At 45.8% G+C, this 12828-nt stretch overlaps 1 protein-coding gene across 4 annotated transcripts in view; it reads left to right on the top strand.

The window, feature by feature from the left end:
• LOC142311095 (uncharacterized) overlaps positions 1-12534 on the top strand; it is a 40522-nt gene extending 27988 nt beyond the window's left edge. For 3 of the 4 annotated variants that reach the window (XM_075349188.1, XM_075349186.1, XM_075349187.1), the window contains 4 exons: positions 111-180; positions 3752-3849; positions 5966-6074; positions 11443-12534. In XM_075349188.1, coding sequence (XP_075205303.1) covers positions 111-180; positions 3752-3849; positions 5966-6074; positions 11443-12371 — 1206 coding nt within the window. In that variant the 3' untranslated portion in view covers positions 12372-12534. Of the gene's footprint in view, positions 1-110; positions 181-3751; positions 3850-5965; positions 6075-6160; positions 6211-11442 lie in introns of all 4 variants that reach the window. The other variant, XM_075349190.1, reaches the window with a different exon arrangement.
• Positions 12535-12828: the final 294 nt, after the last annotated feature.

Genomic DNA, 12828 nt, shown 5'->3' with positions numbered 1-12828 from the left:
ATGTTTTGACAAACAATATAGTTTCCACTATTACTTCTGTATATAGCTCCTTGTTTCAATCTGTCCTTAAGGATAATATAGCCTTTGGATGGTTCTTTATCTCCACATAGGATTTTGAAGAAGAAAAAGAACTCCACAAAGAAGTGTTGAGGAGAAATATATGGAACTTCAGGTCACAGGGTAAGAGAAGCCTTTTGTTGACTGTTAAAGGGTTTCTCTGGGAAATGTAATAAAATAAATAATACACATTTAAATATTTAAACATATTTTTTTTTTTAAATACCTTTTATTTATCAAAAAAGTATGCTTTAGGTGTTGCCCTCTGTCAGGATTTTAAAGTGGGCCATCAATCACAACCCATCTTAGGGTACCTTCACACTTAGCGATGCAGCAGCGATCCGACCAGCGATCTGACCTGGTCAGGATCGCTGCTGCATCGCTACATGGTCGCTGGTGAGCTGTCAAACAGGCAGATCTCACCAGCGACCAGTGAACAGCCCCCAGCCAGCAGCGACGTGCAAGCGACGCTGCGCTTGCACGGAGCCGCCGTCTGGAAGCTGCGGAGACTGGTAACTAAGGTAAACATCGGGTATGGTTACCCGATGTTTACATTAGTTACCAGTGTGAGCAGGGAGCCGCGCACACTGAGCGCTGGCTCCTTGCTCTCCTAGCTACAGTACACATCGGGTTAATTAACCCGATGTGTAATGCAGCTACATGTGCAGAGAGCAGGGAGCCGCGCACACTGCTTAGCGCTGGCTCCTTGCTCTCCTAGCTGCTGTACACATCGGGTTAATTAACCCGATGTGTACAGCAGCTACATGTGCAGAGAGCCGGAGCCGGCAGCACAGGCAGCGTGAGAGCTGCAGAGGCTGGTAACTAAGGTAAATATCGGGTAACCACCTTGGTTACCCGATGTTTATCTTGGATACAGCTTACCTCAGCTGTCAGACGCCGGCTCCTGCTCCCTGCTCGCTTCATTTGTCGCTCTCTTGCTGTCACACACAGCGATCTGTGTGTCACAGCAGGAGAGCGGCTTTGAAGAAAACGAACCAGGGCTGTGTGTAACGAGCAGCGATCTCGCAGCAGGGGCCAGATCGCTGCTCATTGTCACACACAGCGAGATCGCTAATGAGGTCACTGCTGCGTCACAAAAAGCGTGACTCAGCAGCGATCTCGGCAGCGAGCTCGCTGTGTGTGAAGCACCCCTTAGATTAGATACGCAGTAGAGCAGACCGCAGAGATAACACTTGCTCGAGGTAAAGGTCATGTCAGAGCAGTGTCCTGTCAGTCATCGTGAAGGCACAGCTCTCTGTTCAATCACCATGATGGGACACTGAGAGGAGTGGACTAAAGGAAAAGATAAACACTTTCTTTAGTTGACTGAGAATGAACATCCTTCGCAGTCAGGCTGACAGTGTTAGTGCATCTATCTTAAGCTGGTGTCACACTAAACGACAGCGACAACGACGTCGCTGTTACGTCACCATTTTCGGTGACGTAACAGCGACCTTGTAAGTCGCTGTTATGATCGCTGCTTAGCTGTCAAACACAGCAGAAGCAGCGATCATAAGGTCGCTGTCCTACATGTTCAGAGAGCAGGGAGCCGCGCTTAGCGCTGGCTCCTTGCTCTCCTGCAGCACACATCGGGTTAATTAACCCGATGTGTGCTGCAGCTACATGTCACAGTGCAGAGAGCAGGGAGCCGCGCGCACTGCTTAGCGCTGGCTCCTTGCTCTCCTTGCTACAGTATACATCGGGTTAATTACCCGATGCATACTGCAGCCACATGTCACAGTGCAGGAGCCGGCACTGGCAGCAAGAGCGGAGGCTGGTAACCAGCGTAAACATCGGGTAACCAGGGAAAGGTCTTCCCTTGGTTACCCGATGTTTACGCTGGTTACAGCTTACCGCAGCTGCCAGTGCCGGCTCCTGATCGCTTCATTTCGTCGCTCTCTCGCTGTCACACACAGCGATGTGTGTGTCACAGCGGGAGAGTGACGACCAAAAAATGAAGCTGGACATTCAGCAACGACCGGCGACCTCACAGCAGGGGCCAGGTCGTTGCTGGATGTCACACACAGCGACAGCGACGGGACGTCGCTGCAACGTCACAGAAAATGGTGACGTAGCAGCGACGTCGTTGTCGTCGTCGTTATGTGTGACACCAGCTTTATGCTTCTAACACATCTTCTGAAATCTAGGACATCAAATAATGCAAATTAAGAAAGAGTTAATCTCCTGTGCCACCACACAGTCTAAACATAGATTAAATATTATTTAATGGTCAACGCGTTTCAAAGCCCTCAAAATCTTCTTCATCAGGACATCATATCTGTGTTATGGTCGCTGAGGGACAGTGAGCATCCGGGAGTGAACCCACTGGACCGTGCACCGGATTCCCCTGAAGGAGCAACCAGCAGTGAACCCCCTATACAGGGGCTGTGTGGCACTCCAACAGAAGACCTCAATGGACGACAGCCAGGGACCAGAGGAGATAGTCTCTTACGGACGGGATTAGTCTCTTATATCCGCTGCAGGTGTGCCTGGTTGTGGCAGTACCGTGATGGTCACTCGGACTAGGCGGCACGAATGGTGATGGCTCTGACGTGGCAGCATGAATGTAGAGGCTCTGACGTGGCAGCACGGAGGTAGTAGCTCTGACGTGGTAGTATGGAGGTAGTGGCTCTGACGTGGCAGTACGGAGGTAGTGGCTCTGACATGGCAGCATGGAGGTGGTGATAGAGCAGGCTCTAGGACAAGACAGAAGTTAGACACACGAGACTGGTACTAGGACTAGACACAGTAACGTACAGGGACCTGAGAACTAGCAACGCACAACAGGCAACATTGCTCAGGCTTCTGCTGTAAGGGGAGACAGTCTTAAATACCTTTAGGGTAATAGGTGACCTAAGAATAGCTTCCGGGTAATGGAATGCCTGGACCTTTAAGAAAGGGGCATGGCCGAGCGCACCCTGCAGTCGCTCACAGCAGAACTGTGAGTGGTCAGGAAGCAGGAGAAGGCCACGGCAGATCCTGGGACAGGAGAGGAGCGAGAGGGATCACCGGGCAAGTTAGAGGGAGGGCGCCCCCGACGGAGCCTGGAAGCGGGGACGCACGGGGATACCACGCAGGGACCGGGCAGGAGAGTGGGAGAACACCCCTGCCGGGACCTAGAAGCAGGGACGCGTGGGGATACCACACCAGGACCATGCACTACAATCTGATGAAGAAGCCTTTAAGGGTTTTGAAACGCGTTGACCAATAAATCATTTTTAAGCTACACCATTTGGACTGTGTGGTGGCGCAGGAGATTAACCCTTTCTTCATTTCCATTGTTTGATCTCCATGTGGGTTCTGCAGCGGCCTACAGGCGATTATGGTGGTTGTGACCTCCATAACGACATGAGGTGATCCTCTCCGAGTTTCTCTTTTAGTTTTTATGTTGGAAAAGACCCTATTTGCGCAATTTTTCTTTCCAGCTACTTTTGATTGAAATCTAAGACCGGTTCACATATGGCCATTGCCATCTTTCAAATCCTGAATACAGTAGATAAAGCATACCTTTTTATGAAATAAAGGTATTTAGAAAATGTTTATTATTTAAATGCATATTATTTATTCTACTCATTTATTTATTACATTTCTAGAAGAGCCCTTTAAAGACTGAACAGTTTTGGAGTCAACTAGATTAACCCACAATTTAAAAATCGCATATACATAACTAGTCATTTTTGTGTTTTACGTATAGATGGATCCAGTAAAAGCAATATACCAGAGAAATGTCTGAGTTCCCTGTATTCCCTAGACGGCTTGGAAAGGAGCCATAATGTCTCACAAAACAAGCAGGTATTATATGCTGTGCTAACATACTACCATTGTTTATAGTGCCCATCTGTGACATGAGCTATAATTGTAGAAAAAAAGACATGCAGCACACATCCAAAAAGCATACATTGATCTAATGTCGCTAGGTGAAAATTTACAACACTGAACCTGAGGATCTTAGTGTAACATTGTGATCAGACTGTGTGAACCCCACTGCTACATCATGGTGAACCCTTCAGTGCGTCCCTAATTCCTAACCTTAAAGGTGCGGCACCAAGCAACAGCACACTAGCAAGGGCAGCACCCCGGTACCCTAGAACACTTATGCTGCAATGCAGAGCATCCACCCCACAGGCACACCATCACAGCACCTACACAAGTGAAAGGGACTGACTCAGTGGTATAGGTTATTTCTAAACATGGGGAATACTGTTGCTGTTTTACCATTGACGGGCCTTTTTCAGAATGCAATCACAGACACAGTATTGCAATAATTATCAGTACTGGTGCATAAAAATCACATGGATGCTAAAAAATGGGGAATAAAATGAATCCGAGGTCCCAGCAAAACCATTATCTGAATGGTAATAAATATTGCAACAAAAACGAACTGTATAGTGGCTACAGAGCAATATGTATGTACCGCCCCGTGCTCGGCAGCCGAGCCGCTCTGATCCGGACCTTCAGTGGGTGGCTCAAGGGTCTCCGGACCCAGGGGTCCTGCGATCACTTCAATCAAAAGGGGGTTTGTGGTTTGGGGACTTAGATGTACGGCCGGAGCCATGTTAAGTTCGTGACGCCACCCATGGGATGTGGTGAAGGTAGACACCACCGCTGAGGTTACGGGGCACCCGGGGGAGATGTTGCGCAGCAAGTTGTTAATCCCTCCGTGAGTAGGGATGGTGGCCCCGAGACCCGTTGGGGTGTTTGGCGGTGCAGGGAGATGGGCGGCCGGATGGCACTGATGTACTCACTATTAGTAAACACACGAGTCTCTGGTAAACCAAGCTGCAGTCGGGTCCTGTACCCGGCTGGTGGTCTCTGTCTTTCTCCCGCACCTGTTTGTGATGGTGGACTACCTGCGCTTGCAACTTCAGGAGTCCGCTCCCGGCTTGTGGTTGCCTGAGGAGCCCTTTGCCCGCAGACGCTGGCCCCTGGGATCTCTGAGCCGTGGCGGTGGCTGCTTATCCTCCTCGTTGGGCTGTTGCCTTCAGTCGGGACTTTGGGTGGGACAGGACCTCTAGTCCTGGCCGCAATCAGTTAATTAGCTAGCCCCCAGTAGCTTCTGGACCTAGCTTCAGGGTCTGAGTATCCCCCTTTGTGCTCCGCTTTCCGAGTCTGTTCCCCAGGTCGGTACCGACGGGCTACAACCCTGTCCCGTTCCACCGAGCAGTCTTCCCGGCTCCTGCAGACAGAGGCTTCCGTCTGCCTCCTAGCCAAAGGTACCAGGGCTCCTACCCTGGCGCCTGCTCAAATTGGTTTTTCTCCTCTGCTGGAGCTGCACACAGCTCCAGCCCGCACACCTCTCCAACTTGAACTCTGAAATTGTACTGTTTACTTTCCCACCTCAGGTTCTCTGAACTCCTCGTTGGGCGTCTTCCAACCGCCTGGTTCTGCCCCCTGGTGTGTCCATCAAGCCCTGAGGGGGGTGACCAGGGTTTAAGTGTTTGGCTGTGTGTTACCTATGAGGGACAGGTGTATTGCGGGGCCCTATTTGTGACTACCTGGCCAGGCCAGGGCGTCACATGTATATTACCATGTTTTTCAGTTATGTCAGTTTCTTATAGGGTTATTCCAGGTAGAACATGTTAATACCTATCCACAGATCAGTTTGACTGGGAGACCCCACTGAATGGTAGATTTGGGGAATCGTGTCCCACTTTTGAATGAAGGAGCGGTCGGAAGGTGCTAATGCTGTTAATTAACTGGGGTCTAAGCAATGTAATTGTTATCACTGTGGATAGATGATAATCTGTTCTAACTGGACTATCCGTTTAAAATTACTAAAAAGATAGACTAACTTAACGTTGCCTAAACATTGTCTGCACTACTATATCCATTAATGTATGTTTAGATTGACAGAATTCACTTTGTACTCTGGCTGAAGATGGGTATAAGTAATTTTATGACTGTTTAGGGTGATGACTTTTTTGTGGTTAAAGTAGAAGATGTATGTGAAGATGAAGAATCCTATGGAAGAGATATTCAGCTGTGCAAGGACGAGCTTTCTAAAGGTGTGAGCCAGGGTGAGTAATCCTAACTGAAGAAGGAGAAATATTGTCTGGTAAGGGAACGGTAAGATAAAATGTTTTCATTGGTTTCTTACCTATAGAGAAGAAAAATAATCTGCTTATTACGATCTGGATCCGGAGTCTTCAGAAAGTGTGGTTTTTTTTGTTTGTTTTTTATGTGACTGTGTATATTTCTAGAAAATATACAATTTCTCAGTTGAAAAATAACTCCTTATACAGTCATGATGGTGAAAAAAATCATTACTGCTGAAATGTAGAAATATAAAAAAAGTCAAGGCTTTCTCTTGCCTCATCATTCATTTTAAAGTTTCATACTTTTTTTTTTTTTTTTTTTTTTATAAATGTTCTTTAAAAAGAGTGAAACAGGGTTTGCATGGCAGGTAAAATAAATGAAAGTCAATTGACATAGTGATATAATTAAAATAAATTATAACAGTCTTCAGGAAGTGACAAGGAATGCCTTATCTGTGTGCAATCGCCAATGAAATGAAACTGCATAAAGGCCCAGTCACACTAAACAACTTACCAGCGATCCCAACAATGATACAACCTGATAGGGATCGCTGGTAAGTTGCTAGGAGGTCGCTGGTGAGATGTCACCCTAAGCGACGCTCCAGCGATCCCACCAGCAACCTGACCTGGCAGGGATCGCTGGAGCGTCGATACACTGGTTGCTGGTGAGCTGTCACACAGGCAGATCTCACCAGTGACCAGCCCCCAGCCAGCAGCGCCGTGTGGAAGCGATGCTGCGCTTGGTAACTAAGGTAAATATCGGGTAACCAACAGGATATTTACCTTGGTTACCAGCGCACACCGCTTAGCGCTGGCTCCCTGCACACCTAGCCACAGTACACATCGGGTTAATTACCCGATGTGTACTCTGCTACGTGTACAGGCAGCAGGAGCCGGCTTCTACGGACGCTGGTAACCACGGTAAACATCGGGTAACCAAGAAGCCCTTACCTTGGTTACCCGATATTTACCTTCGTTACCAGTGTCCGCCGCTCTCACACTGCCAGTGCCGGCTCCCTGTTCCCTGCACTCCTAGCCACAGTACACATCGGGTTAATTACCCGATGTGTACTGTGGCTACGTGTGCAGAGAGCAGGGAGCCGGCACTGACAGCATGAGAGCGGCGGACGCTGGTAACGAAGGTAAATATCGGGTAACCAAGGTAAGGGCTTCTTGGTTACCCGATGTTTACCGTGGTTACCAGCGTCCGCAGAAATTGGCTCCTGCTGCCTGCACATTTAGTTGTTGCTCTGTCGCTGTCACACACAGCGATGTGTGCTTCACAGCGGGACAGCAACAACTAAAAAATGGTCCAGGACATTCAGCAACAACCGGCGACCTCACAGCAGGGGCCAGGTTGTTGCTGGATGTCACACACAGCAACATCGCTAGCAACATCGCTGCTACGTCACAAAAGTTGTTCCTTAGCAGCGATGTTGCTAGCGATGTTGCTTAGTTTAACGTGGCCTTAAGACCTTTCTACATGAGCTGACCCAGGCCACTTAATGACCAACGGTGTCACTTCCTGGCCTGTTTAGACATACAAGAACATGATATGATAGCTCTGTGTGCATGGAATATCATCTGCGGCACATCAGGACATATATAGGACATGTGATGCCAATAACAATGATTTTTTTATCACACTCGACGTTCAAATGTTTTCACAAGCTGATGGTTGGGAACGTTCGCAAATTATTGGTATGTCTAAATGGGCCAACAAATTTGAAAAATACAATACTAAAGAAAGGAAGTGTAAGCTAAAGGAATGGAGACAAAGATAGGACTGTACGGCACATCCAATCCGGATAATACGAATGAACATAGTAAAATCGTCTTTACAACCAAACATTATCTGACGTGTTTCCGGTGTACACAGATGCCCTTAAGCTGGGTTCACACATAGCGACAGCGACGTCGCTGTTACGTCACCATTTTCTGTGATGTAACAGCGACCTTGTAAGTCGCTGTTATGATCGCTGCTTAGCTGTCAAACACAGCAGAAGCAGCAGCGATCATAACGACACGCATCGCTGTGCTACATGTGCAGAGAGCAGGGAGCCGCGCACACTGCTTAGCGCTGGCTCCCTGCACATGTAGCTGCAGTACACATCGGGTTAATTACCCGTTGTGTACTGCAGCTACATGTGCAAAGAGCAGGGAGCTGGCACTGGCAGCGAGAGCGGCGGACGCTGGTAACGAAGGTAAATATCGGGTAACCAGGGAAAGGTCTTGCGTCCGCTGCGTCGCAGCGGGAGATCGACGACCAAAAAATGAAGCTGGACATTCAGCAACGACCGGCGACCTCACAGCAGGGGCCAGGTCGTTGCTGGATGTCACACACAGCGACAGCGACGGGACGTCGCTGCAACGTCACAGAAAATGGTGACGTAGCAGCGACGTCGTCGTCGTCGCTGTGTGTGTGACACCACCTTTAGTCATAGACTGTTCCATATTGAACAGTCTATAACGAAGCGTATCTGTGTACACCAGAAAGAGTCAGATAATGTTTGGTTGTAAAGACTATTTTACTATGTTTATTCATATTATCCAGATTGGATGTGCCGTACAGTCCTTCTACCTTTTTTCTTCATTTCTGGATCTGACCTTCCAGGGACCAAAGTACCCATCCAGGATTCACAGCGTCAAGCACACAAAGTGGTGAGTGTCCTATTTCTCCAATTGTATTAGCCCCTTCACCCCTGGGCGATTTTCAGTTTTTCCTTTTTTTTTTTTTTTTTCCCCTCTTCTTCCGAGGGTTGTAACTTTTGGATTTTTTCCGTCAATTTTGCCATATAAGGGCTTATTTGTTGGGGTTAGAGTTGTACTTTTGAATGAAACCATTCGTTTTACCATATAGTGTATTGAAAAAATGGCAAAAAATTTCCAAGTGCGAAATTTTTTTCCAAAAAAAGTGCAACTGCCCGATTGTTTTTGGGTTATTTTATTTACCGTGTGCACTGTATGGTAGAACTGATGTGTCAGTGTGATGCCTCAGGTCAGTACGAGTTCGTAGACACCAAACATGTATAGTTTTACTTATATCTAAGGAATTAAAAAAATTCACAAGTTTGTCCAAAAAATGGCGCACTTCTTGCGCCATTTTCCGTGATCTGTAGTGTTCTAATTTTTTGAGATCTGTGGTGAAGTGACAGCTTATTTTTTGCGTCTTGAGCTGACGTTTTTAATGGTACCATTCTTGCGCAGATGCTACATTTTGATCGTTTCTTATCGCATATTGCGCAAAATATGCGAAGACCAAAAATCTTAATTTTGGTGGTTAGATTTTTTTTTTTTGCGACGCTGTTTACCGATCAGATTAATTGATTTTGTATCGCCATGTTCAGAAATGCCCGATCAAAATATAAAGTGTGTGCATATTTTTATTTTTTTAACCCTTTAATTTTCATTGGGGCGAATGGGGTCTTGATTTGAACTTTTAGGGGTTTTTTTTCTTTTTTTCTAATTTTTTTTAAAACTTTTTTTAAAAAAAAATTGCTTGTTCCTTTCTGTAGATCAGAGCAGCATTGCTCTGATTTGCAGAAAAGGTGCTCTTCTCTCACACACGGCCCTCTGCCAGTTGTGAGAGGAAGTGACTCATGATAGCTACAGGAGTAATCACTTGACCCTGTGCTACCATGATAACCATCGAAAGTCACGTGATCATGTCACGTAACTTCCGTTGGCACCCGGTAAGTGCTTACCGCGGCCGGCATGTACAGCGCGCTGTGACATTTTCACAGTGCACTGTAAGGGGTTAACAGGCACGAGTGGTTAGCGAATCCACTCATGCCTGATAGCCGCACATGTCAGCTGTTCAAATCAGTTGACATGTGCGAGGATTGCTGCCGGCTGCCCACGGCAGCCGGCAGGGATTACAGTGACACGATCCATGATGTACCCAGTACGTCATGTGGCGTGAAGAGGTTAAAGCAAAACGAGTGTCAGAATTGTCCTGGAATATTTTAACATTTTTGCATGTAGATTGTAATAACGAAAAATTTCCACCAACATATTTTAATGTGCATAGTTTCCTGTCTAGGCAATTAAAGAGCCTCTCCACCTCAAAATTAAATAAACCTTTGTGTAGTCACTATACAGTTTTCTTCACTCCACATACAGTACAGACACACCTTCTCATTCAAAGAGTTTTCTTTATTTTCAGGACTCTGAAAATTGTAGATCACATTGAAGGCATCAAAACTAAACTATGAATGAAAACATGTGGAATGAAATACTTAGTGTGAAACAACTGAAAATATGTCTTATATTCTAGGTTCTTCAAAGTAGCCACCTTTTGCTTTCATTACTACTTTGCACACTCTTGGCATTCTCTTAATGAGCTTCAAGAGCTAGTCACCAGAAATGGTTTTCTAACAGTCTTGAAGGAGTTCCCAGAGATGCTTAGCACTTGTTGGCCCTTTTGCCTTCACTCTGCGGTCCAGCTCACCCCAAACCATCTCGATTGGGTTCAGGTCTGGTGACTGTGGAGGCCAGGTCATCTGGCGTAGCACACCATCACTCTCCTTCTTAGTCAAATAGCCCTTACACAGCCTGGAGGTGTGTTTGGGGTCATTGTCCTGTTGAAAAATAAATGATGGTCCAACTAAACGCAAACCGGATGGAATAGCACACCGCTGCAAGATGCTGTGGTAGCCATGCTGGTTCAGTATGCCTTCAATTTTGAATAAATCCCCAACAGTGTCAGCAGCAAAGCACCCCCACACCATCACACCTGCTTCTCCATGCTTCACGGTGGGAACCAGCCATGTAGAGTCTATCCGTTCACCTTTTCTACAAAGACAAAGATCCAAAGATCTCAAATTTGGACTCATCAGACCAAAGCACAGATTTCCACTGGTCTCATTTCCATTCCTTGTGTTCTTTAGCCCAAACAATGCTCTTCTGCTTGTTGCCTGTCCTTAGCAGTGGTTTCTTAGCAGCTATTTTTCCATGACTGCCTGCTGCACAAAGTCTCCTCTTAACAGTTGATCTAGAGATGAGAAGGTGTGTCCAAACTTTTGGTCTGTACTGTACATCTGCAGTGACTATTATGTGGAAGATGTGGACAGTTTGAATTTTTCATTGTTGTGGGGTAAACTAGCACATATGACAAGTGTGCTGTACCTATACCACAGCAGAAAGCAGGCGAAGGAGATGTGGCTCAGACTTTCCACAATATTAGCTAAGCCTCTGCAGTAGCCATTCTGGGGAAGTGGAAATCGAACTGACAAATACAGGCAGTGACAGAAGAATAGTCACATTTAATGTTGCGAGTGGGGGGGTTGTCTTAATCTTTTATTAACATTTGTTTTCCTTAATGTTTGACATGTTCTTGAATATATTTCAGTTTCAGCAAAAGGACACAGCAGCAGAAACACCTCAGTCAGATGTCTGGTTTTATCTGATCATTGCACAGCAGAAGACAACATCACTGAAGATTCTTTAGAAGAAAGTGACCCAAATATCCATTCAGCGCCAACCAGTGGAGAACTTCCATCAGATCCTGCTATGTATGGAGAATGGTTTCCAGATAACTTAGATATTGTTACACACAGTACATTACACAGAGGTGGCAAAGTATTTCCCTGTTTTCTGTGTGATAAGTGTTTTACCCGGAAGTCCAGTTTAGTAAGACACCAAAGAATCCATACAGGCGAAAAGCCATATTCATGTTCTGAGTGTCACAAAAGCTTCACACGCAAAACAACCCTTTCAGAACACCAGAAAATTCACACAGGCAACCAGCAGCTGTACAGCTGTAATCAAGAAAAAAGTCTCCAAGAGAAACCCGATTATGTGATAAATGAGACTGAGCAAACCGAAGACCAACAATTTCCGTGTTTAGATTGTGGGAAGGGCTTCACACAAAACTCCCATCTCCTAAAACACCAGAGAATTCACAGTGGCGAAAAGCCTTTCTCATGTTTAGAGTGTGGGAAGTCATTTATTCAGAGGTCTGTTCTTCTTGTGCACCAGAGAAGCCACACAGGGGAGAAACCCTATTCATGTTCAGATTGCGGAAAACGGTTCACCCAGAAATCAGATCTTGTGGTCCATCGAAGAATCCACACAGGGGAGAAACCATTTACATGTTCTGAATGTGGCAAAAGTTTCACCCAGAAGTCCACACTGGTAATACATCAGAGGATCCATAGAGGGGAGAAACCATTTGCCTGTTCAGAGTGTGGGAGATGTTTTACACAAAAATCCACTCTTGTTACACACCAAAAAGTCCATACACCCTTAAAATTGTTGTTTGCATTGCAACAGTCATGAATTTGTTTCTACAATGGACATTTGAATTTTGTCACAATTTCCATGTTCTGTGTCTTTGTGTTGCAGCTTATTACCTTAATTTCAAAATTGAATGTTAAATGAAGAGAACAATCTGATATTTTAATATCTATTTACAGCTTATTAAATGTAGTGGTGGATCTGTCTTATGTTGATATTAATAAGACATCAGTGTTTTTGGGTTTGTTTTTTTTTGTTATTCTAAGACATTGCTGGATGAAACATAATGAGTAACCATAGTTTTCTCGCTAGGCTGTATAGCATTTATATCCACTAAAGAGCATCTGGTATAGCGTGTGCATACTGAAAACCAATGTATTCTCCATTCCAAGATAGTGAGCCAGTTCTCTCCTTTTGGGTAAGCACTGTTGATGTGCAGGTATAGGAGGCATACTTTCTGCACAATAATGGCTTATCTTATGTAAGATATGGGCATAAG

Source organism: Anomaloglossus baeobatrachus, chromosome 5 (genome assembly GCF_048569485.1).
Source record: "Anomaloglossus baeobatrachus isolate aAnoBae1 chromosome 5, aAnoBae1.hap1, whole genome shotgun sequence".
Taxonomy (NCBI): domain Eukaryota; kingdom Metazoa; phylum Chordata; class Amphibia; order Anura; family Aromobatidae; genus Anomaloglossus; species Anomaloglossus baeobatrachus.
The sequence above is the reverse complement of the archived record's forward strand: the minus strand, read 5'-3'. Positions and strand labels throughout refer to the sequence as shown.